Source organism: Hesperophylax consimilis, chromosome 28, assembly GCF_061612785.1.
Source record: "Hesperophylax consimilis isolate HC1 chromosome 28, BYU_Hcon_1.0, whole genome shotgun sequence".
Taxonomy (NCBI): domain Eukaryota; kingdom Metazoa; phylum Arthropoda; class Insecta; order Trichoptera; family Limnephilidae; genus Hesperophylax; species Hesperophylax consimilis.
In genome coordinates this window covers 10,832,509-10,858,675 of record NC_142863.1, presented here as the reverse complement: position 1 = coordinate 10,858,675, position 26,167 = coordinate 10,832,509, and the positions used below count along the sequence as shown (strand labels likewise).

The 26,167-nt window shown below is 35.8% G+C and overlaps 1 protein-coding gene across 1 annotated transcript in view; it reads right to left on the bottom strand.

The window, feature by feature from the left end:
• Cse1 (chromosome segregation 1) overlaps positions 1-25,741 on the bottom strand; it is a 42,754-nt gene extending 17,013 nt beyond the window's left edge. The window contains exons 1-11 of the mRNA XM_089648470.1: positions 25,569-25,741; positions 21,710-21,855; positions 12,724-12,916; positions 12,071-12,216; positions 10,796-10,996; positions 9,239-9,403; positions 6,996-7,125; positions 5,706-5,869; positions 4,893-5,082; positions 2,693-2,793; positions 1,415-1,595 (exon numbers count right to left, since the gene is read on the bottom strand). Of these exons, the coding sequence (XP_089504596.1) occupies positions 1,415-1,595; positions 2,693-2,793; positions 4,893-5,082; positions 5,706-5,869; positions 6,996-7,125; positions 9,239-9,403; positions 10,796-10,996; positions 12,071-12,216; positions 12,724-12,916; positions 21,710-21,855; positions 25,569-25,653 (1,702 nt within the window). The 5' untranslated portion in view covers positions 25,654-25,741. The remainder of the gene's footprint in view (positions 1-1,414; positions 1,596-2,692; positions 2,794-4,892; positions 5,083-5,705; positions 5,870-6,995; positions 7,126-9,238; positions 9,404-10,795; positions 10,997-12,070; positions 12,217-12,723; positions 12,917-21,709; positions 21,856-25,568) is intronic.
• Between the last annotated feature and the right edge of the window lie 426 nt (positions 25,742-26,167).

Genomic DNA, 26,167 nt, shown 5'->3' with positions numbered 1-26,167 from the left:
GGAAAAAATCAGCTAATATCACTGTAGGTTCTACCGTTTATTTAACGTAAACGAAAAAAATTTGAGTTTTCAAAGTAGTATAAAGATCACCACCAGATCAGAACACCTTTTGATTGTTGTTCTTCAAAGTAGTATAAAGATCTCCACAAGATCAGAACACCCTTTGATTGTTGTTTTTCAAAGTAGTATAAAGATCTCCACCGGATAAGAACACTCTTTGATTGTTATTTTTTAAAGTAGTATACAGATCACTACTAGATCACAACACATTTTGATTGTTGTTTTTCAATGTAGTATAAAGATCACCACTGGATCAGAACACCCTTTGATTGTTGTTTTTCTTGTAGGGTAAGTATTCAGGTATATGTAGAAATAATAAAACCAGTTTATGTAATCCTTTAAAAAAAATATTTTGACAGTTGTCTCCGAAATGGGAGATATTCGATTATTTTTTCGATAAAGTTAGGTATTCTGGGGAAACGTCTTACGATATAAACATGAAATAAATAATAAGATACATTATATAACAGAAAACAATCACAAAAACAATTAAAACATCCCGATATTTGAACAAAACCCATCAAGATAATTTGCACAAAGTTCTGAAAATTCTCACCCAAAAGTAAGGGGTGGGTACATATTTTGACTACTCTGCCTTCAAAAGGTCAACTGCATAAATTTTTTATTTCAAAAATTATCTCAATAAAAATCTCATTCTGTTACCGGGACAAAAGGCAAAAAACAATGTTTGACTGCGATAAATGTTTTTAAAAACCGATACTCTTCCGTAAAGTGCAAATTCAGGATCATTTTTCAATTGGTAAGCGATGTCTAGATATATATGTTTACTATGATCGCTCTTTTCGTGTAACAGGCCCGCTCATCTGTAATAGACTTCCCTCAGCTCTTACTAATCTCCAGAATTTGGCTGAATTTAAACAGGCTTTAAAAATAAAATTATTTAAAAAATCTTACTATTCATAAATCTATATTCTCAAAAATATTCTCAAACTTCCGTTAATTGTTTGGTTTCGGTTGCCTCCTTATTGTACCTTTTTTAAATGTCTGCTCAGAAGATTCTCATTTCTGAGCACAAACTGCCTCCTGTTTTATATTATGCTTTAGTTTTAATGTTCTTGTTTTGTCCTGTGCTATAATAGCACTGTTTTTGTTATTCTTTGTTTTGTCGTCGCTTTGTATAAACTGTACATTTGGTGTTATATTATTAGATTTGTATTGGGTAAGGCACACTGTAGGAATAATTTTAAGAACATGACCACTAATACTAAATTACCGTTTTTAAGTTTGTTATAGTAAAGCGCACTTGAAGTAAAATGACAATAAACTGCGCTATATAAATGCCATGCTATTATTATTACTATAATATGTCTGAGATAATTTAATAAAACCTTACCTTTCATGGCATAGTCATTCTCCTGGTGCTGCGGGCGCTGCATGAGCCCCATCAGTGCCACCAGCATGCTTGGGGCCAGCGCATCCAGCTGGTCCACCTTGCCGAGGAGTTGGAGTACCTTCTCCAGGCAGCTGGCTGCGTACGAGCACACTACACCGCTCTCCGCTTCCAGGTGGCGGATCTACGGATAAATTATCAGATTGTTTCAAATGGTAATTGTTCAAAAAAAGAGGAACAATATTTACTGTCTAACTTTAGTGGCAGGATTAAATTAAGTAATAGTAGAATAATGGCCGTTTTTCCCAACATTTCGAACGATCAATCTCAGGGTCCGATCAGCCAAGTGATTTGTTCAGTAAAGTTCGATTCGCCTGTGTCCAAACATCTTTACTCTTGATTATCTTAAGTGGCCCCTCCCACTTTCATATACAATAAAATGACATCAAAGTAAAAACTTTCAATGCTTAATTAATATTGACGAATTCATTATTGTATTTATTATCAATGCATATATTTTTTTAAATACTGTAATACGTAAACAGATATTTTATACATTTTTAAACAAGCGTATGAAATATGTTAAAAATAAAGTGTTAGATTGACTTTAATGCCTAGCGAATATTTTTCACTCTGTCGACACTTTTTATAACTATTCATTTACTGAGGCAGGCTTAATCCAGTAGTTTAGCTTCCTTAAATTTGGTTGATCGCTCAGTTGTCACCTTTCCGTTGGAAAGAGCATAGTTGTGAGTTTGAACATTTTTGAGCATAAATTACGGCTCAGCAGTTGATCAGTAGAATTGGGAACAACGTCCGTAAGTCTTTTTAAATGGTTTTGAAGTGTAAAGAGTTGCACGCAATTTTAAACCATTTGACTTAACAATTAATAATAGTAAAATAAATTTCTCCACAATACTCCGCAATGGTGCTGCCATCAGGGTCAATTGGTTCAACGGTTCTGTGAAACTCATAGACTCACACAAGAACGAGTCATAGAAGGGATCCATTCTCATGTGGTTAATGTCAACTGTGTACAAATGTTGGGCACTTGTTTGATGTATTGGCTATGCACCATTGCCGAAGGCATCAAAGATGCTAGTTTTCAGAGCATCGTCCATTAAATACAGGTAGAACAAAGACATCATTCCCAACTGACGTCTGTGTTTCAAAGACAGGGGAATCTAACAATGGAACCGCCAGTTTCTGCACAGAGTAAGAAGTGTTGCCACACTAAAGTTTCTTAAATTACAATGTCGGGTAAGAAGTGGGTGTAGTTACCAGATTGGGTACAGCGGAGAGCACCTGTTCTTTGGGCAGCAAGGAGCGGAAGGTCATGATGTATTTAATAGCGTCCGCCTTCAGCACCGGAGTTATGTTGACTGCAAATTATATAAAATGATACTGTTTGAGCAGGATTAAGAGGTAATTTTTATGCTGTTGGCGAGTGCGCGATTCGATACAGAATGACTCGCATCAATGCAGGAGCATTGCCGAGGATTGCCGAATCGCACTCGACACCCACACCAGCACAGTTTCCTACCGAACCGTGCATCCACACATTCCCCTACAGAAACATGCTGAACTGAGCAGTTTGCATTAATAGATACCATGTTCTAATAGTATGCCTTCGTTTAACCTTTGGAACAACAGACCCTTTTTAAGGGTAATCAAAAATGAACTCTAAAGTTTTTCAAGTACAAGTGATTTTGTTAAAAAAATTATGCACTTTCTCATGGCATACAGGTTTAAATCGCAGTTCCATGATATTTAATCAAAATGAAAATTCAACACAACTTTAAAAAGTGATATAAGAGTCATTACAAGCTTAAAATAGTGTTTGTTTTATCACTTTTCATGACTTTATATCACTTTTTGTAAGTGTGTTGAATTGTCATTGTGATGAGATACCCAATCACTTACTAACTGAATCGAATACCCTATAATATTAATAATAGGTCCAACTCCAGTGAAATAGTGGCAATATCAACAAATCTGGCCTCAATAGGCGCAGGATAACATATTGCCTTTGCCATTCCTTTGAATGGTGGCAAATTGAATTTATTTAGTACTTGGTGGTGGTGTTTTGCACTTTCTAAATTTATTTTGATCAATATATTGTGTGCAGTTTACGGATATTTAGATTTATCTAATTTATTAAAATAAAATAAAGAATACATTCCACATAAAATCCATTAAAATGTATGAGAGAAAACCAAAGTACACAACTCTTGCCGCTAGGAAGCGCTAGTGTAGCATGTTGCCATCAGAAGTTGGAGGTATTATTAATATTATAGGGTGTTTGACTGTATAAACTAGCAAGCAAGCAGGTGTGAAGTTTAAGCACCTCAGTGAAGTAGGAAGATAATTTTTTTTCATTTCATTCCACCGAATTCAGGTATCTCGTAAATTCAGGACTTTATCCTGGATATATATATTTTTTTAAAAGAGATACAAACATTCCCGGGTTACAAATAACCTGAAAATATTTGAAAATCTCCTACTACCACCACAGTAAGCGGAAAATATTGCTTGTGTTGTGATGGAGGATTTAGCCAGCCGAGGAATTGAACACACTAGGCCTGGGCGGGACCCAAACGCGATGCCAACTCAGCCGCTGACCGGTTCCACGGTTTTGTCCTGCGAGCATTTTAACATTTTAGGTAATCCTCTGCTGTCTGGTACACTGCCCATAGTCCGTTCATAGTACAGTAGAACCCCTTTAATTTGTAAAAACGCGTAATTCGAAATATTTGTGAAAAAATATCCACAAAAATTTTTTTCATACAAAATTGTTTTTTAATTCGAAATTCTTTAATTCGTTATCACAAATTTATTTAATTCGAAAAATTTGATTTTTGCGAAAATAAATCAAAAAATTTCGTAAATCTGAATCTAAAAGACAGTCGTGGCGGTAAAATGCCGAAAAAATGTATTTTTACGTGGTTATATATCATCCTAATAAGTATTTTTATTTTGTAAATCTGAATCGATTTACTGGATTGTCGTATTTTTTCCAATTTATTTCGAATATCCGAGTTTGAACGGCTTAGAAATTACATTTTACACGGAAATATGTCATGGTTTTACAAATATCTGAATTTAAAAGGCCGGCCGCGACGATAATCTGCCACAAAAATAAAGGAATAATTCGTATTAATAGGAATTTACTCCTAAGATATCCCGGATTTGAAGGGGCAGTCGAGAAACTCGATTTTGGGCGTCTTTTTTTTTCATAAAATTTCGAATTAACGAGGTTCTACTGTAACTACTCCAAACGGAGTTTGCGGAAGAGAAATGGGAGTTTCTTCTTCGTTTGGTACAGATGAAGTTACAATTTTACTAGGTGATTACTATACTAGGTGCATTCTTAAATTATCGAATCTTCAAAATAGGACTGAGGACTGACAGTGCTGTTAGTGGAGAGCGTTTGGCATCCTGGGATACAGCGCCCTGAGGATAATGATGACGAAAGGCATACCTGCGGAGGCCAGGTCCGGCATGACGTGGTCCTGGCAGAAGTTGGGCAGGCTGACCAGCGCCGACACGGAGGTGACCCCCGCCCGCTGAGTGCGCCCTCGAGCTGACAGCGAAGTCACAAGGAACAGTGCAGCGTCCTTGGCACGCCACTGGCTACCGTCTGGGGAGGCGGCATGCCGTGCCAGCATCGCCTACCAAAAACAACATTTTTTATTACTTCTTGTATTGGTATGATTGTCTATCACTGCTTATGAGTTGAATACTGTTGTTTATTATGATAATGAATCTACAATTACAATTCAAAAAAATATAAGTATCTTACACAAAGATTTAAAAAAAAACCTTTTTATGACCGGTCGGTGGGTGAGTTGACATCGCGATTGGGTCGGGGCGTCGGGTGTTCAATTCCTCGGCTGGCAAAGTCCTCCATTACAACACAAGCAACATTTTCCGCTTACTGTGGTGGTAGTAGGAGATTATCAAATATTGTCAGGTTATTCGTAACCTGGGAATATTTGTCTTTCTTTATAAAAAAAAAATGTGTTTCCAAGACAAAAAAATAACCCGTTGCTGATAAAAATAAAATTGTTCATTTATCTATGTTAAAGCATTTTTAGCTTTGTGCACTTACACAGAAATAATATAATTATGAAAATTTTTTGGTAATGTGTCGAGGCATTATTCCGGGTCAATACATGACAATGTATGGATAAATGTATAATATCACTAATCTACAAACTTACTTTGTTATATAAATAACCAAAGTATTGTCACCACTCCATTATAAAACAATAATAATTAAAATAGTGTTTACCTGCACATACTGTCCAAATATCTGGAAGATCTTCTCTTCGAAATTGATGGACAGAACCTTGACAAGGTCGCAGGCGGCACGCCGCCTGGTCTCCACGTCGGACCCCTCAATGTCGCGTCGCATATATTCCTCGGGATTATCTTCAAACAGCTCCTGGTCTGATTCTGGAAAAATTAAGTTAGGTTGGTGTGATTCTGTCATAGTAGTACATATTGTCGATTATTCAGAACATTTCAATTTATCAAAACTTATGAAAGAATTCAGTCAATGCTCTGTCAATCAAACTGGCCCTCAATCTAGAAAATGAATATCTTATTTTATGCATTTTCTTTAGTAATACATGCAGAAACTTTTCTTTTCAGGTGACGAAAAGAAGAACTAACAAATAATATATGAGGAATGTCGATCGACCTGCGGGGGGGTCCTCGTGGAATAGTTTCAAAATTACAAATATTCTTGTGAAAATCCCGAAATATTCAAATATGGCAAAAAAATTTGTGGGGAATTAATTATCATGAAATTGTCTAGCCCCCTTCCCTCCAATTAATTATCACGAAATTCTTTAGCCATCCCCCACAATGAATTATCACGAAAGTCCCTAGCCCTCCCCACAATTAATTAATCACGAAATTCCCTAGCCCCCCACAATTAATTATCACGAAATTCCCTAGCCCTCTCCCCCCCACAATTAATTATCACGAAAATCCCTGGCCCTCCCCACAATTAATTATCACGAAATCCCCTAGCCCTCCCACAATTAATTATCACGAAATTCCCTAGCCCTCTCCCCCCCACAATTAATTATTACGAAAGTCCCTAGGCCTCCCCACAATTAATTAATCACGAAATTCCCTAGCCCCCCCCACAATTAATTATAACGAAATTCCCTAGCTCCCCCCACAATTAATTATCACGAAATTCCCTAGACCCCCCCACAATTAATTATCACAAAATTCCCTAGCCACGGATTTGAAAATATTGTGGGTAATTAGTGTCATCTTCGAAATTCTCTAGCCACCCCTCGACCCCACACATTTGAACATATTTTGTGGGGAATTAGTGGAATGAATTAATGGGGAATCCCAGGCAGAAGTCTACCCAAAACAGAAAAAAAATCGACACACGGTTGGTCTACAGAACAAATAAGTTTGGGGACCTCTGCACTAAACTCTAGAAGGTTAGATTAGGATGGGTTGGGTTAGATTAGTTAAAGCTTTAAGAGGAACAAACCTGAAGCCTCCTATTTTCAAAGAATATTGTTTATATCAAAATTAATATAAGTTTGTTTACCTCTGAACTCCATGTTGGGTATGACCACCTTCTCGCAGATGCTGCTCAGCGTGGCAGGGTCCTCGAACAGGCTGCGGTAGTGATTCTTCTCCGCCACGTTGGCCAGGAAGCCCAGAGCACCCGAGACCAGCTGGAAATATTCAACTTGGGAATGATCGCTAAGATAAGATCTTCCGACTCCTGGGCCACAGACAGGTCAATGAAACTGATTACCTGTTCCAAGAAAGAATTTCGATCTTTGAAAATGTTTGATCAATTCCACCAGAAATAAAGTAAAAATGAGCTTACTTCCAGCGCATGGACATCAGTGGCAGTCCGTCACTTTCAGTGAGATTGAAAAATACGACAGTTGAAAAACATTAAATTTTTTTTATTTCTTTTTCGATATTTAAATTTTGTTGTTTGAATATTTTCCATTTTGGGGTGCAGCACTTCCTGAAAACTGAAAGAAACCTGAAAATCTGAATACAAAAAATAGAAAGTTTAAAAATATATATATATATTTTCAGCTACAACATCAATAAAGTCGCATTTTTCAATCTTACCGCTCTAGCTCACTGAAAAGTCACGGACCACCACTGATGGACAAGCCCACTTCATGGCTTGTCATACTTCCATCGGTTAAACCACAGACCAAGAAAGAAATAGACACATCACAACACAAAATCATTTCGTAGCGCTGGAGGCAAACAACGTGACAATCATTTTTGCACCAGGAGGATTATTTTAGTATTACTTGAATAAACCACGACATCAGTTGTATTCTGACCGTCGTCCCTGTTCAGAAAAAAATAATTTTGCAGCGCAGTCAATTGTAGTACTTTTCTGCGCAGGGTCTGAATGTTTGTTTTTAACCGAACCATCTTATATACTATCAAATCGGGTTGCGTAGTAACTTATAACATATTATTTGTAAGTGTTTGACTAAATACTGTGACAATATATTCAATTTTGGAAACAATTCGAAACTTTGTCGCCTGATATGGGATTATTACAAAGCAAGCAATGCAATTTTCGAAGACTAAATAGCGATAGTACATTGAGAGTTGCCTGTGAATTCAGATTTATTTAATGACACTTAAAGGGAGACGCACACGTAACATCCCCGCCCCGCACTACTTGGTTTGCTCCCCTCACCATTAACCTGTGGTGTACCAGGAAATTCCTAGCTCAATTTCCAAAAGCTCAAATTCCAAAATCAAACGTCAAGTGTCCACTTAAATTTTTTTTGTGTCGCATTATATAAGTATATGATAACAATTCTTCCAAATTTCAGTAGTTTATACAACTGTTGTTACTAATAATATTATTTTGTACAAGAAACCTGTAAATAAATAATGCTAAAAATATAATTATTCATTATGACGTAAAAATTTTGACATTTCTTACGAAGTTAATTTTCATCACTTTTCTTGGGTGAAATATTATAAAAATTACATCAAAATAATGTAGATAAAACTATCTATAATTATCTATAATCTTTCTGATGATACCTCAAATCTATTATTTCCACAATCAATTTATATCAAAAATAATGAAAGAAGACGCTTTGACACTAAAAACGCGGCAAATATTTCGTTGGCATTCCACAGAAAAATTCTTTGTAAAAAATCTGAAAAGCTAGAAGTCATTCCGGTATTTGCTGAAATGAATGAGAACGAGAATAGCCCAAGCGATTGTGACCTTGTTCTTCATACAAATTCCTTATACATAAGGGTCAAAATTGCACATATATATATATTTTTTTTTTAATTTGTAGATAATGTGCTGCACTCACATATGCGGTTCCGGGATATGACGGGTTAAGGCCCCTTCTATGGTTTTCTCGGTCTGTGGTATTAAACTTAATAAAAACAGCACATCCTGAGAATCAAATTGAAATATTGTCATGAACAGATCTGAATAGACAGATACTTCCAAACGTTCTTCTTCTCCATCTCCTTCAATTTAGTAAAGATAGTATCACCGAATATTGATTCTAGCGACTTGGGAGTGGTCTCTTTCGATTCGGCACTAACGAAAATATAATAAACGATAGCTCACTCAACCTGGTTTGTACAAATGTATTTATCAAAATATATATATGTATTTTACCTGTGCTACTTCCCCATTTTCTTCTGCTGCACAAAATACCCCAATCGGAGATACCAGTCAATGTCAACTGACTCTCGACTCTTGTGCGGTATTCACATACCACCTGCTTAGACGGTATTAATATCAATTGAAAAAAAGCACAGTGATACCTCGTCGTATTTAGCCTGCGGCCCCGCGTCCACCAGCGCGCCCCAGGCGGCCGTGACGAAAGCGGGGGCGTGCGGGGCAAACTCCTCCCCGTACTTCAGGGCGTAGAGGGCGGCACACTCCACTGCTTCGGCGCGCACCTTCTCCACCACGCCCGCTTCGTCGTCCTGAATAATAACAATGATGCATTAATGAAACAATATTCACGTAATATCAATATTGAAGAACCATCAACATTAGCAAACTTCTCATATCTTCATATTAATTAACGCGTAGTATAATTTTATCAATCTGTCGTAGGTAATTCAATTCATTTGAATTTGATTGAAATTTTTGTACATTTGATTCAGAGAGGTTGTACGTACGTCATCGATGATCGTCTTCTTTCTTGTCACACGTCTTGTATGAAATCAAAGACAGAAGTTACTAGGACAATGACATCAAGTAATACCTCTCTCTGGGACTGCTATAGCGAAATTGAAATGTTTGTACATTTCATGCTTGTGATAGTTCTAGCTACAAGCTTCAAGCTAGATCATATAGGTTATACAGGGTGTATCGGCACGTACCCGACAAACTTTAACCAGCTATTCCTTGGCACATTTGGAGTAAAAAATGTTATGGGCACTTTGCTGTCTGGTAACATTTTTTTTTAATAAAAAATTTATTATTCATATTTTCACCACATGTCACCAATATTTTATCCTTTGTCAAAGTTTGAAAACCCGTCTGGCAATATTTTGTTCGAGTTTCGTTGAATAAAGTACGTACGTACCTACGTTGGCGCGCTTTTACAATCACAACGAAATGGCACGGCACCATTCGTCTCATTTTTAACTATTATTATTTAGTGTGTACGAAAGAGCGAGGACACTTTTTGACACACTTGCTAACAACAGCTGTTGAACATGAGAAACAATGCAAATGACAGTGACGGAGTGTGGATTTTTTTATTTATTTTTTGTTTTTAATGGAAAAAAAATGTTACCGGACAGCAAAGCGCCCATAACATTTTTTACTCCAAATGTGCTGAGGAATAGCTGGTTAAAGTTTGTCGGGTACTTGCCGATACACCCTGTATAGTTATCTGTATATATATATAGGGTTGCCCTTCTATGGTACGAGTACCAAGGTATGGAAAGCCGTGAGGTTTCGAGACGCAAAGGAATTTTGAGAGCATAATAGAGGATGTTAGCCTCCAGGTCACCCAACATACTCATTTCTGATTATAAGAGTTTTTAGTCTAAGTAAAGACACAGTGTTTTGCTGTGAAAATTGGCTTTATTATTTATCAATTGTCTTTTAGTTTAGTGGTAGACATTGCTTGAAATGCTTCAGCTGTGTTTGGTGACCAGATTTACTTCCCTTCACTATCACAACATACCCCAAGTGGGGTATATAGACCCACTAACCGGAACTGGGACAGTTAGGACTCTGTGGTAATCACATAAAATACTAAGAAAGCATTGTTATTGAGAAAGAGAAGATTTTTTAGAAACAGAGCTTTAACCACAGGTCAGTTGCGACTCTTGTACAGTAATCACATTAAAACAAATTACCGGGGACTCCAGGATGGGAACCTTGGCCTGTAGCAGCCCCAACAGGTTGGGCATCCACGTGGCCATGTTGTCCTCGAAGAATTCGGGCAGGTCCTGGTAGTTGAGGGAGTGGAACACCTTGCAGATCAGCAGCAGCGAGGAGTAGATGACCCGCAAGGCCGGCTCGTTTGTGGCGTGCACTCGGCTCAGCTCCAGAGTTGCCTGGAAAATAATCGCAATCATTTTAGTCAATTATTTGACAGTTTACGAATAGTTCCTGTGAGCACTCAGATGATTGGCCCATTGTACTATCTCCCATTTCACCTCATTCTTTTAACAGTAACCCGGTTTTAATAAAGTTCCCCAGGGTTGTCATTGAATTGGCTATGTCTCCTGGTTCCATAATGTGTCTTCCTAAGTATCTGAGCCTCGTTCCCGTCAGAACACAACATTGGAGTGTCTTCCACTCACAATATGCATGTGTCTCCTGAGATGGCAGTGTCCCATTAGTAGCCCTACGAGCGGGAGCACACAGAGAGCGATCAGGAGTTCCGAGTTCCGCGTTCGGCGTTCATTAGAATGTACTGATACTATAACAAAAACGCACACAGCGGGCAGTCAGACCGCAGCGGTCAAAACGGAACGTCGCGTTCTAAGAGTTCTTTTCCCGCCGAGGCAGAGAACGCCAGAACGCCGCGATGTCTGAGGTTACAAACACGGAAAAGTTCATTGAATTGGTTAGGGAAAGGAGTTTATTATACGATTTAAGTGATGTAAATTATAAAAATATAGAATCGTTGTTCATCTTTAAGTAAATTCGCCTTGTTCTTCTCGCCTTGTGTTGATTGGGTGCACCCAATACTTCCTTTTCTTTTTAGAAACTGCTAAGCTCCACAAGAGCAATAATTCTTCATCGGATGATGAACTTTCTAGAGACATGTTGCATATGCAAAGACCCAAACGAAACTAGAATGCGAGAATTTGAACGCCGCTTGTGTGCTTTGGAACTCTTGAGCGGTCAACGGTCACTAGAACGCAGAACTCTGACCGCTCTCTGTGTGCTCCCACTCTACCAGTTCCCTCAGTGAGTGCAATGTGTATAAAATAAATATTATCTTTTATTTTTATGTGGTCAAGTCCAAATGACCCGAAGGTCAAGCTGCCACTGCAGGACAGCAAAAATTTTGAAAGTGTAGCTGCTCCAGCGGAAGTGACCTAAAGGCAGAACTTGTAAGGTTGAATTAAATATTTTTAATAATATAATGACATATGATAGATGTGGCAACGAGTACTAACCAAAAAGAGGTCTGTAAGGGGTTTTGCAAATCTGTCCAGCACAAATTTGATCTCCGTCCACAGCTGTTGAGACTTGAACTCATAACGGTAGCGTTTAAACAGAGAGTGTGCCGTCCGGAGAACTCCGTTTATGACGTGGAAATCACCTGTTGGTGGAAAAATATGAATCAGTAAAATCAATCGGGTACCAGAAATAAGAGACAATTTCGGCAGTAAGAGTTACTCCTTCAAAATTACTAATTCTTTTACATTATGAGATTTAATTAGCGGAAAATATGTCTCCTGCATGATTTCATCTTTTCTTTTAGCCATTTCTCTTTCTTCTGCTCTTCTTCTTCTTCGTATGGTGGAGGTCAAAGTGGAATGCTCTAACGTAGCAAGGATGGAAGAAAGAAGGATAGATTTAGCTGACAAACAAAGAGGCTCCATGTTAATAAAACTGCAGGATGAAGGAGTATCGGTAGACCAAAGCTTAAAGCGGAGAGAAAAATACCTCAGAAGCTCTAGAATGGAAACAGCAGCAGATCTGCAGGAGTGAAGGTGTTTCCTTGAGGCAAACAAGAGTCTCCAAGAATTATAGTGCCGATGATGGCTTGTCTACTCCAAGATTATAAATGTGTACTTCATAAGGCAAAGGTTGGTTATAACGTCACCTGTGGAGAAGTTGTCCACCATCTGCGTGATGAGTCCCGGCCACTTGTCGGGGAAGTCGTGGCTGCCGATGACAGCCACGGCCTGGCTGAGCTGCGACTGCGTGGCGGGTGGCGCGCGCAGCATCAGCCCCACCAGCGCCGATCGGATCTGCTCCCGCTCCGCCGCTGACACCTTGTCCACTCCATCTTCCTCCTGCAACAGCTTGCCATATTAATACGAGCATAGTATATATAAATGACACGCAATACGAATGTACCGCCCCAGCCAGGAGCACTCCTGTCCCGGCTGAAAACGGGATGGGTGGATGGAAAACACAAGACGTCAACAGGGATTTTAAAGGTAAAAAAGGGAGTAAACAGTTTGTTTTCAGCGGTAAGTTCATCATAATTTCATGAATAGTGAACTGACTCTGGAAAAACAAATACTATTTACAATTAGTATCGTCGCATTTAGCACCATGCTGATTGAAGTGGGAACATTATCAAAACTCCACTCGTAAATTAAATCCACGTAAAAATAAACTGCAGTTAAATTGATGATAGTAGTTTGGTTTTGCAAAGAAAAAAGATACACGTTTCTCTATTACAATCAAAAACTTGTAGTATTGGTGATATCTATGCCAACGACCTATATACGGATTTATGTATGCGCTAAGACATGCTAAACTCAGCAATCCAACTAAGCCGAGTTCAAAAGCAACTGATCTACTGGGCCTTAGTGGAGAGAATCGTACCAAGTTAGCGATGGAAATTAAAATTAGTAAATCCACAGTTCCATCTTCCGATAAAGGAAGATTTGCGCAAGATGGGTCCCTCGAATTCTCATGGAAGAGCAAGCAACCAAGCATAAGCAACAACTACAGGGTTTTAAATAAGAGGTGTTATTTTGATATTCAATCGTGAAAGATCAATGGTTTCGTTGCTTGTGTGGCACGTAGCGCCGTCTTGTTCAAAGTAAACGTTGTCCAGATCAATACCATCCAATTCCGGCTATAAAAAATCATTAATCATCTCTCGATAGCGCAATCCATTCACCGTAACTGTTGCTCCAGCCTCATTCTCTAAAAAGTAAGGTCCAATGACTCCGCCGGATCATAAACCGCACCAAACAGTCACACGTTGAGGATAGAGAGGCTTTTCAACAATAATTTTTTTTTTATTAATATGGTTTTCCGAGCCCCAGATGCGACAATTTTGCTTGTTGACGAAGCCACCTAGGTGGAAATGGGTCTCATCACTCAAGATGATTTGCATTTGATTCACTCAAGTGAATTTTAATAATTTCAATGCGTTATTGAAGCGTGTATCGTTCCATTTTTATTAATGGCGTAGTTTCTACTATATACATATGTTTAAAAATGACATTTGACAAGTAGAAACTAGATGTTACTTCAAAAGTAACATCTACCGAAATAGCGGGCTATTCAAAATAATACCTCTTGTTGGAAAACCCTGTACAAGGTGAAAGATTAGGTTGAACGCTTCCTCACAACGTTTCGTACACAAAAATTGAACAGCTCTTACCAAAATGTATCAACTGAAATGGCAATTATGTAGAAAAATAGATACATTTTCTTGATCTAGTTTTAAAACATGTAAAAAGTTTTTTTTTTCAAATTGCTTTTCCGTATTTGAACTACCCTTGTATAAATTGCTCCTCCGTATTTGAACTACCCTCGTATAAATTCATAATCCAAAATTTGAAATGATGGTGTAGAACACTCTTGAAGGGTAAAAGCCAGAAACATTTGACGAAGAACTGTGTCAGACAAATGTAAGAGAGACAGAGCAGATGCCAAATAGGCAAGGGGTACTAAGTCAGTGGAGACATCGGTTTCCATTCAAATCTACGTGGAAGGCATTTCTGGTGTGCATCATCTATTCAGTGTATTGTACATTAACAAAGAGAGGACGGACCGCCAAAAAACTCAGTCTTGGCACACACTCCTCGCCTCATTCACATTCATACATGGGTCAATCCGCACCAAATCATCCAGAAAATTTTGGATTTGTCACCCACCATCTCAGATTTTGATGAAACTTTAAATTTTTAATCCTTCCATATAGATAAGAAAATATACCAAATTTTACCTTCCTACCTCAACTCGTTTTTTTTTATGGGCAGTTGAAGTTTGGGCAAAATAAGCGTTTTTACATATTCCGAGCACTCCGGAAGAGCTTGTACCTTCAATGAAAAAAAATTGTATCTTTGTCATTTATAGTGCAAATGCAATGAAAATTTTCAATATTATCAAGAAAACTATGCTGATTGCAGAAAAAAATAAATAAACCCTTTACATTTATCTACTTGACTTTAAAAAATTACCAAAAGTAATTTTTTAAGTAATTTTTGGGACGGAAAAGGTACTTTACAAAAAAGCAATATCTCGGGAAGGTACAGTGTTAATGAAGTAATTTTTTTTTTTATTCATATCTACAAATAGCATAGAATCACATACAAAAATAAAATTCATGGCATTTTACTTGCTTCAATAAATAAAATCCATTTTAAACTTTTTTCAAACTTTTTGTAATTTTTTTTTTATTCTTATCTACAATAAACATAGTACAACCTAAAAAAATAAAACCCCTGGTATTTTGTGTGCTTCACAGTGTAGAAACGTTTTTAAAATGAGAAATCTTAATCATACAGAATTGTTCCAAGTTTTTTAAAATCTAGATACTGTATTTGCAAATAAAAAAAGTCAAACTTATTCGGTCCTTTACAACAGTGCTCCGCAACCTTTTCTCACCTAAGACACACCAAAATTCTTCCTAGAGCTACGCGGCACACCAAAAACTAAAATGTATAGGTATTAAATTGATCCAATTTTTATATTTTTTTATTTGAAAAGTTACATACATATAACCATAACATATTTATTAATTATTATAAAATAATAATAATAAATTAATGTGATACATGCGCTTGCTTCAATGAACACAAAAGTTTTATATTCGGCTCGATTTTTGACAGCACGACTTTTAAGCATAACCGCTTATCAATTTCAATTAATACAAACGTTGGAAAACTTTGCTCAGATAAATATGTATTTTAAAATGGAAGTAGTGTTAAAATTTCTTTGTCCAAAATGCAAGGATACTCGTATAAGATAACGTAAATCCAGAAAACATCTAATGGAACTTCGGATAAGTGAAGTTTTAAAGTCATGTCATTATATAAATCTGTAAATTCCTCTCGAATTATATAGAGGCAGTGCTTCCGAAAAATTTATTGCATTGGTTGCAAAAGGATTTCGAATCCAATCGTATTGTTCCGTATTCACGGAATAAAAATACAGATCAAATTTATGATGAAGCATATTTAAATGTTGTTGGGCCAGATCCACAATCAATTGTTTGTTTTCAATTGTACTTTGGTACATTTCCAAACATCCTTTTTGCGACTCTTTCTGCCAAACTCGATTTTTTTTTTCAACCCTTGTAATTTGTATTTTGCATTTTTTATTAAGTTCATTCAAATGCTCGAATATATCAGCCATGTATAAAAGTTTAATCAATCAGTAATCATCATCGAGGCGCTGATATAGTTCGTGCATATTTTGATTTAAACTAAACTCACGCACCTCGTGACGAAGTTCAAACAATCTAGCCAAAACTTTGCCTCGGGATAGTCAACAAATTTCAGTATAAAACAATAGGGATTCATATTCAGCTCCCATTTCAGCACAGAATATTACAAATATTCTATACTACATTTTGAAAAATAGACAATATTATGAAAAATAATATGTCATTGTGTATTAAATACATAATGAAATATTGTAAAATGTCAAATACATCGAATTTTACCGCGGCACACCTGTTTCCGGCTCACGGCACACCAGTGTACCACGGCACACCGGTTGCGGAGCACTGCTTTACAACATGCTGGTAAGCTTGCAATGTAAGCTTAAGGCACCAACAAAATAATGTACCTTGTTCCTTACCCTGAATGCATACACCATAGCAATATTTTATAACAAGATCAACTTTTTAACTCTTTTCAATACAAAGTTAACTCTTTAAAAAACAAATACAATAAAAATAAAACAGGCAATGTAGGATTAGGTTAAATGAAAGTACATTACAATAATATTGTTTACAAATAAATTTTCAAGTTCATTTTTTTACTTTTATTCTTGATCTGACCCATAAGATGGTTGAACTTTTGATCAGCATGATGAACGTCTTTTTCAAGAAAGTAGTAAGCTCTTCCTGAACCTTTTGTTGTGGGAGGGTCAACGATATTAAAAATATTTTGTAGTGGAACAAAACAAATATCTTCTTTTTGATGTGGCCAGTAAAAGGATGGAGCTGGGCCAAAAGGATGCATAAACTTGATTGATACATCACACTCGTCTTCATCTTTGGAAACCACAAGTCCAAAAAACCAATGGTTGTCATATACGCAAGCTACATAAGAGTTTGTACAAATTTGTACCATACTTAGTTGCTCAGAGCGATTTCGTTCCCCACTGAAGTTAAAAATCAAAGCATAATCTGAATCTGAACTTATCCTTTTTGTGCCAACTTCATTTTCAGACAGAGGAACAAAGCAGTGGAAACCTCGAGTGCCTGGTATTGTTTTAGCTTGTGAAAAACGCTGCTGTAATTGTTGCCTGCAAGTGAATAAGCTTTCTTTTCTCAGCAAGTAAAAATATATATTTTCTACTCTCGACTGACAAAACTTAAAAGTTTTGTCTACAGTTGTGATAGTGTTGCCAGGGCCAAGTTGCAAACTTTCTCTAGTTAGAAGACGTTTTACTGTTCCACCTATTCCATCACAGGGAGATTTCCCATGACTCGTAGCAAAAAACGACCAACATGCTTTCAAGTTGAAGTCTTTTTGATGGTGACAGATTTAAAAAGTTTTTGCAGTTTTTATATTGCGCTGCGCAACCATCAGTAAAATAATGAACACTTTGAATTTGGGGAAATTTTTGATTTAAAAATTGAGCAACAATTTTTTGAGTTTCGTAAACGAAACTTACATCATGTTCCAAGTCATCTGAAATTACACACAAGCTTGACACTGTGAGATCTTTGCCAGGCTCTTCACAAGTGTAAATTACCACTGGGTGGAGTGAACAACTGTCTTGCGTCCAGTGGTAACCCTGGACTTCATTCTGGATAACATAGGAGAAGTTTTCACTGAAGTCTAATAACACAACAGCTTCATTTATCTGAAGCTGTGCTTTTAGGGACTCTTTGAGATATTTTGATTGAGACTTTGTTATAAAAGAATGAGGAAGAAGTTTTACAAGACTCTTCACATGATGTTCTACATATTCATGAAAGGGAACTGTAACTGAAACCTGCTGTGTTCTATCAGTAGTTACCCATGCACTGTATGTAATTTCATCTTCTTGGTCCCATTCTTCAAATTTTTCTAACAAATGTTTTTTAAGATTTTCACTAGATGTTGAACACTTATCGCAATGTCGAAGCATACAGTCTCTATTGTTCTTTGAGCACACTAAGTAGTCCATTAAATCATTGTACGTTTCTTCACTGTCACAAGCATTAAGAAGCAACACTACATTTTGATGAATTGCACAAACGCAGACAGAATGAGAGCCTGGAGAACCTACTGGCACACACCATTTGGGACGCAACCAACAAAATTTCGAAATCCCAATTTTTGAAGCAGGGTATTCAAACTTGAAGGTAGCATAAAGTTCATTCAGGTTACAAAGCAATAGTCTTTTTTGTTCATAAACATTTTTGGTTATGCTAACTTTATCTTTTTTCCCTGGCATAACACGAGAAAATTCATCTTTTGGTAGAAATTTTTAACCAAAGTAACTGTTCCTTGGTCTAATGGTTTTCCTTTTTTTAGATCAGGTAAAGCAATGATACCATTTTCATTTAGTAGCTCTCGTGCTTTACGAACTGAGTATTCACCAACACTGAATTCTTCAGCAACCTTTTTTCTACTCCACGAAGTTGGAGCGAGAGTTAGAAGCTGAATTCTCTCACGGCGTGTAACTTGTGTTTCCAATTTTTTTTTAACCAACTCAACAAGCCTGTCCATGTCATTAGCTTTTTCTTGAATACATCTTGGTATTTTTGCATCACATTTTACTGGGGAAAATTCTTTTTCTAAAACTTTACTTACTTTTTTCTTTAAGGTTGAACAAGCAGAATCTAACTTCCGTTTAGCGTAACTAGACTTACTGTGGGATGGTATTGCATGTAGTTTAAATGGAGATTCTCCAATGTCAGTTAAAGAAGTGTTGATTTTTTGTAAAAAAATTTCTTTGTTTAAAACATTTTCAACTTCACTTATGTCTTCTTGAAAAGTGTTAAGCTCTTCAAATTCATTGTTAAGGTTTTGGCTCTTACTAATTTTTGCTCTGCATGCATTACAAATTTTTTGTCCAGGGATTGCTTTATTAGTTACTTTTAGAATGGTATTAATGTTCTCTGAAAATTCCAAGGATACTGTTCTTAAAGTTTTTGTAATTTTCCTTTTGTGGCTTTGGAACGGGTCAAAACAAGCTTTTTGAAATGTTTCATATTTATTTAAGTTAAATATTCTGTGGTGCTCACAAATGTTGAAAACCAAGTCTGTAGATACAAAACTTCTTTGTTGAATAAGCTTTTTTTCAAATTAACTTAACAAATCCACACTCGTTAATTTCTCTGACTTGTTTCGATTAGAGACATTTTAACAACGTACACCATAACATGAAACAACTACTGTATTTATATAGATGATCACTGCTTTGAAGCTGACTCAGAACTAAGCATGTCAGAGGAAACAAAGCATGTAGTATCCTGCAAACTTAGTGATGAGGCAGATAGTAATTTTCATGTTCTGTCTTGTTCTTCTTGCAGATACATCATTTCCATGTAGTGACTTGTCTCTAGGACTGTTTCTTTGATATTACTCCATTCATTCAACCTATATTACTAGCTATATACCTAAACTATAACTTGCCCAATTACAAACTAAAAATAGATATAAAAAAAATCACAAAAAGTTTGAATAAAGTTTAAAATGGATTTTATTTATTTTTGTATCTAGATTTAAAAAAACCTAGAACAATTCTGTATGATAAAGATTTCTTATTTTAAAAACGTTTCTACACTGTGAAGCACACAAAATACCAGGAGTTTTATTTTTTTAGTTTGTACTATGTTTATTGTAGATAAGAATAAAAAAAAATTACAAAAAGTTTGAAAAAAGTTTAAAATGGATTTTATTTATTGAAGCTAGTAAAATGCCATGAATTTTATTTTTGTATGTGATTCTATGCTATTTGTAGATATGAATAAAAAAAAAATTACTTCATTAACACTGTACCTTCCCGAGATATTGCTTTTTTGTAAAGTACCTTTTCCGTCCCAAAAATTACTTAAAAAATTACTTTTGGTAATTTTTTAAAGTCAAGTAGATAAATGTAAAGGGTTTATTTATTTTTTTCTGCAATCAGCATAGTTTTCTTGATAATATTGAAAATTTTCATTGCATTTGCACTATAAATGACAAAGATACAATTTTTTTTCATTGAAGGTACAAGCTCTTCCGGAGTGCTCGGAATATGTAAAAACGCTTATTTTGCCCAAACTTCAACTGCCCATAAAAAAAAAACGAGTTGAGGTAGGAAGGTAAAATTTGGTATATTTTTTTATCTATATGGAAGGATTAAAAATTTAAAGTTTCATCAAAATCTGAGATGGTGGGTGACATGGCCTGGATGATTTGGTGCGGATTGACCCACATACTCTTCTATTATTCTGACTCTTGACATGGCCCGACTCCAGTATCTGATTCACTTGGTCGTGCCATGTCTTCCTCAGGCGCCCCCAATTTCTTCTACCATGTATTGTACATAATATGTATATTATACATGTTGAGAAGTGAGTTAGTTAAGAGCTTCACAAATGCGCTCATAGAGGGCAGTGCAAAGAGCTTTCCTGGAAGTCCGCAAGATGGAGCCTGTGGCCAGTAGTCGCCAGGGCCAGTGAGAATGCTCCCAGACAAACTTACTGTTCCCAGATCTCATTTAGCCAACTCCTAGTTAGGTCGACTATCGAGTCACCATTGTAATACGCGAAGTATTAATAAATCCCTGATTTATCACAAAGAACCTATTATTTATAATCTCCTTCCACAACGAGTTGTAAAACTGTTTGTGGGTAAACAATATATAATATGTATATTATACATTGTATATTATACATATGTATATTATACAAAATATGTATATTATACAAAATATGTATATTATACAAAATATGTATATTATACAAAATATGTATATTTTACATAATATGTATATTATACAAAATATGTATATTATACAAAATATGTATATTATACAAAATATGTATATTTTACATAATATGTATATATTATACACATACATACATAATAATTTATTACAGGTAGGCTTATTGCCTGGTGGCAATTTCTTCCAACTATTCTACATCATTCGCATTCATATATACTCTTCCGTTGTACCGACTCTTGACATGACAAAACTCAACATTATTTGATTCACTTAATCGTGCCATCTCTTCCTCGGGCTTCCCCAAAGCCTTTTTATATTTCCTTACACATTATATAAGTCTTAATCTAGTTCTGTTATTGTCTTGTACTGTAAAATAACTAGCCCGTGATGAAATAATAAAAACTTGAATAGAACTTTCACAGAAATTTTATGAAATAACCTGACTTAAGAGTCCAAGACAACACAGGAAAATGTATGGGAGGCAATTTACATAAATATAATGGTAGACGTGAAGCTAACAAAAACCATATATTTTATGTCTATTAGTTCAACTAGATTGGTTAGTAGCCGAGTTGACAAATGCGCAGGGTTCCCACTCAGGTTTCGTAAGTTGAATTAGCTAGCTAAGCAACATTTTCCGCTTATAACGATGGTTGTAGGAGTTTTTTTTTAAATATTGTCAGGTTATTCGTAACCTGGAAATGTTTGTCTTTCTTTAAAAAATAAAAATAAAAACTACTCACCACGGGCCAGTTTCTCCGGACAAAGTTTTTGAATGTGATAGATCCAGCAATTCGGAGGGTAACGTCGAGTTCTGCATTATCAACCAGCCTTAGTAATAAAAGAGCATAGTTTTGGTTGCCTTCCACTCCTTCCAGAAATTTTTCAGCTGTGGAAAAAAAAAATTAAAATTTTAACAGCGGCAAACAAAAATTCAATTTATTTTGCGCAATCGGTGAGGCTATCGAGTATGGTGTTTTGCAATTTATTATAACTAGATAATATTATTAAAATGAACTAGGATATTAACCTCTCAGACATAGAATTTTATTTATTATGTGTCCCTTTGAGAACTGTCAGAACGTGATAATTTTTGTGTTATTTACGAGTTTTACTAAAAGCTTCATAACTCACGTTTTGGGAAACGTAGCCTCATTCTAAAAAATGTTTTGGAAAGATTATGAAATTCACTATCGCATTGTGTTGTTATACGTAAATATTTGAGTTTCTAAATATACATTTTATGAAAACGTCAAAAATATGTAAAAATCGTTTACCATTATTTCAAAGCCTTGAAAAATGTATTTTTTTCTGAGTAGCATAAAGAAATAACACTTTATATATTGAAGAAATATATTTAAAAACTATTAGTCACCTCAAAATATTAACCGTCCAAATTAAATTTTTTTAATAAATTATTTAGAAACGCAATAAATTATTAACGAACATCTTGACAGTTTCAATCGGCTTAGATAATGCACCTCTACGTTCCATAGATATTCTTGAATACAGACGCGTAGCGTTATTCATTATCGATACTCTGTTTTTTAAATCATGGGAATCCGTATACTAGTGATGGAAATAAATCAATTTTTGTAAAATCTCGCGCGTTTACGTGAAAAGACGTTCTAATGTCTTGACCGCTATTATCATATTTACGTCTTTTGACGTTCTAATGTTCTGAGTGGTTAAAAATACAAATAACTTTTATTGTTATTTTTAGGGTATTATACCTTGTTCCACTTTCTCCTTTTTTAGACAACGCTTCGGACAGCGTTACAGTATACAGATTGTGGTGAAGTGTCTATTTAAGTTTCTAGAAGCGATACTGTGTTGCGTGCTCCAATCCTCTTAGGATTAGGAGCGTATTTCAGTTTAATTAGTGAAAATTAATATGGTTTTCGAGGATTAGTTTTGGCGTAGCCCATCAAGTACTGGATACCAAGAACAATTGAGCCCAGCCCCATCGTCTCTATTAATGTAATCTGATTTTGGTGAATTTCAATTGCCTCCCTAATTAGGCGTGCTCAATGTGTTTTGGGTCTTCCCAAAACTCTAGGAACAAATCGAAAGTAATTCTATTAACACACTTCGGCCGAGAAAGATAGTTCTACCCGTTCGGTCGATTGATGCTTAAGGCCGGGAAGAGTAGTTCTACCTTTTGCGCCTGCCTGATTTCAATGGCAGGTAAGACGGAATTATACAATGTTTTTACATGAATATTATATACCAATCTCTTTGTGAAGGTCCCAACTATATATACCTAATTATCGAATCATAATGCAAGTCTTTTTTTTTAATTTATTTTCGTGCCTTTCGTTTACATCGGTATTTCAACGAAAGGATAGTATATTATTTGTTGGTGAAATAATTCAACTCCTGGAATGAGGGTTTTTATGACGGTGAAACCCGATTCGAATCTCTTTCTACGTTCCGCACCCACTCAACTCCTATGTGCAAGCGAGCGAGAGATGTCGGGCGTATTTAAAGAAAGGAGGTATGAGCAAATACCGATAGGCGGACCGTAATAAACAAGTTGTATTTATATATTTTTTGCGTATTTAGCATGCAGCAGAATTTGACAATATTATCTATCGGTCGACTACTTTTCCAGTTTTTCGAGCACAAACATATGCAAGCTGAATTTTTATAGTTAAAAGATAACTTTTTAAGTTTTTCCATTCCCCCCGAATACAATTAGGTAGTTGTCTGTTATATTTATTGCAAGGTTGAAGATAAATGTGTTCGGTGTTGAAATTAAACTATGTAATATTTATGTTAGATTTATTCCGTTGCCGGGATAAAACATCCGTGAATAAATTTTAATAATGTTTTATATATCACACAAGTAATTAATCACAACAGACACAGCAAGGACTACTTAAGGTGTTAAAGATATGTAAGTAGTAGATTGCCTGAGTACTTTCCCGCTGTCGCTTATATAAGGTGCGAATGCATCGAGAAACATCCAGCAGTTAGGTAGATCGGCAGTACCTGTTGTTCGCTATTAGGTTTCAATGCGATTCAAGTTGCACCTAAGAACGTTCCCGAATATTCTAGTTACTATAGCTACAATATGTTGCCGACGGAACGCTGAAGATTGTAGCGGTCGCCCAATGGAATAGTACGGTAGTTTCAGGTACCGTCGGGCCTCTAGGCAACGGCCGAAGTGTACGTAGGTCCGACTCGAGTAGTAGCAATACATTACATAGTAATTATATTAGGTTAAGTTATTAGTCAGAGTTTTTTCAAAAAATATATGTATTAAGTGTGGCCATCTGTTACAAAAATTTTACATAATTTTGTCAGCAAAAAAAAGTGAAAAAATATTTTTCCATATTTACAAATAAGAGATTAATCTTAGTTAACCCACGACATATCATTTTATAATTTCGGTAAATTTTGGATAGGGCCTGACACGCTTATTACGAATAATTTTTAGAAAAAAACTTTATATTCGCCTTAATTACAATAAAAGAAAACTTTTTGCATTTCGGGCGGCGGAAAATTATACATTTTGATTTTCAATTGCGTAAAACCAAAATTCACTCCGCGAATCGATGTGGCGACATTAGGAACGCACTGTTATGTTGGTATCACTGATGCATTAACAAGAGCTAAATACGACCGTTGCTATCTTCGTGGGATACCTAGGTTTGTGTAACATGGTTTGTGATACAAAGGAAAGTGCCCCTTAATAACGCCTGCTCGCGTCAAGGCAAGAAAAACATCCCAGTTTTCAAGTGGTTTACCGGCTACGCTAGGTTTGTGTAACATGGTTTGTGATACAAATCCATTTGTCTTCCACGAAGTTAGCCATAGTCGTATCTACGCAATGTATCAGGGATACCAACATAACAGTGACGTACCTAATGGCAGCTGATTGCCGCCGCATCGATTCGCGAAGTGAATTTTGGTTAACGCAATTGAAAATTTAAATTCATAATTTTCCGCCGCCCGAAATGCAAAAAGTTTTATTTTATAGTAATTAAGGCGAATATAAAGTTTTTTTCTAAAAAATATTCGTAATAAGCGTGTCAGGCCCTATCCAAAAATTACCATAATTTCAGTCACAGATGGTAAAAAAAAAGTTTATTCAATGGTTTTGCAGAAGTTTTTAGGTATTTTATTCTGATATTTGTGTTTTCTCAAACTTGTGGCAGAAACTGGAATCTCCAAATTTTATATCTTAAATTCCACCCAGATGAATCGTTGTTTTTTTATTTGTTGTGCAATAACAAAATGAGGCGCACATGAAAAAATATTGTACAAAAGCTGACAGATACAGTTTCACTTGAATTTTCCATAAAATCTAAATAAAACGGGACATTTTCAGATAAAACATAATGATATTTGAGTATTGTCAAAACGTAGCCTTGGCTATACTATATTTATATACGCACATTCAACACTCTTATTATTGAACACCAAGCAATGACAGTAGGTCAAAAAACAGCACTCAAATTGGTGATAAAAAACGAATCAGACTTTGTGCACAGTTTGCTGAATGAGTTTTCATAAAACTACTTGGAAATAAGTTTGAAACTGTGCATATTTTCATGAAACATGTGACAGAATTGCGCTATATGTACATTTACTGACCTGGTCGACGGACAGAGGGGTCTGGGCTCAGAGTATGTTGTAGATATTGAGCTAATGTCCTCAAATTCTCGTCCGTTAGCTCCATTTCAATAAAAATAGGTTCTTTAAATATAAAATTAAACTTTATCTCAGAAAACTGGCATGTAGCCGGTCTAGTTTTGTCTTTCCAACGACTTTTGTTTTCTTCTTTTTATTTATATGGACCATAAATATGCTACCATAATATTGCCTATGGATTTGGATTACCCATGGGTTTGAGCAGGGGTAATTCTGAACGTCGTATTTTCATCGAACACTAAAAATAGTAAGTCATGATATTTCTTTACGTACAACATTAACATATGAAAGACAATCTTAATCTGTTTAGTTCAGCCAGCTGATGATGCAAATACTATTAGTCTTCGTTCTTCCCATCAATATTATCAATGATGAAGAATATAGAACCATCAAAATATACGTTCAATTAATGTTTTACGAAATTCTCTTAATTTGGCGGAAAAATGGTGATATACAAAGGATTGGGAAATTTAAATTAAAGTATCCTCCCTAACGATCCTTTAATATACTTATCTATATTATAAAATGTTGTGATGATTTAG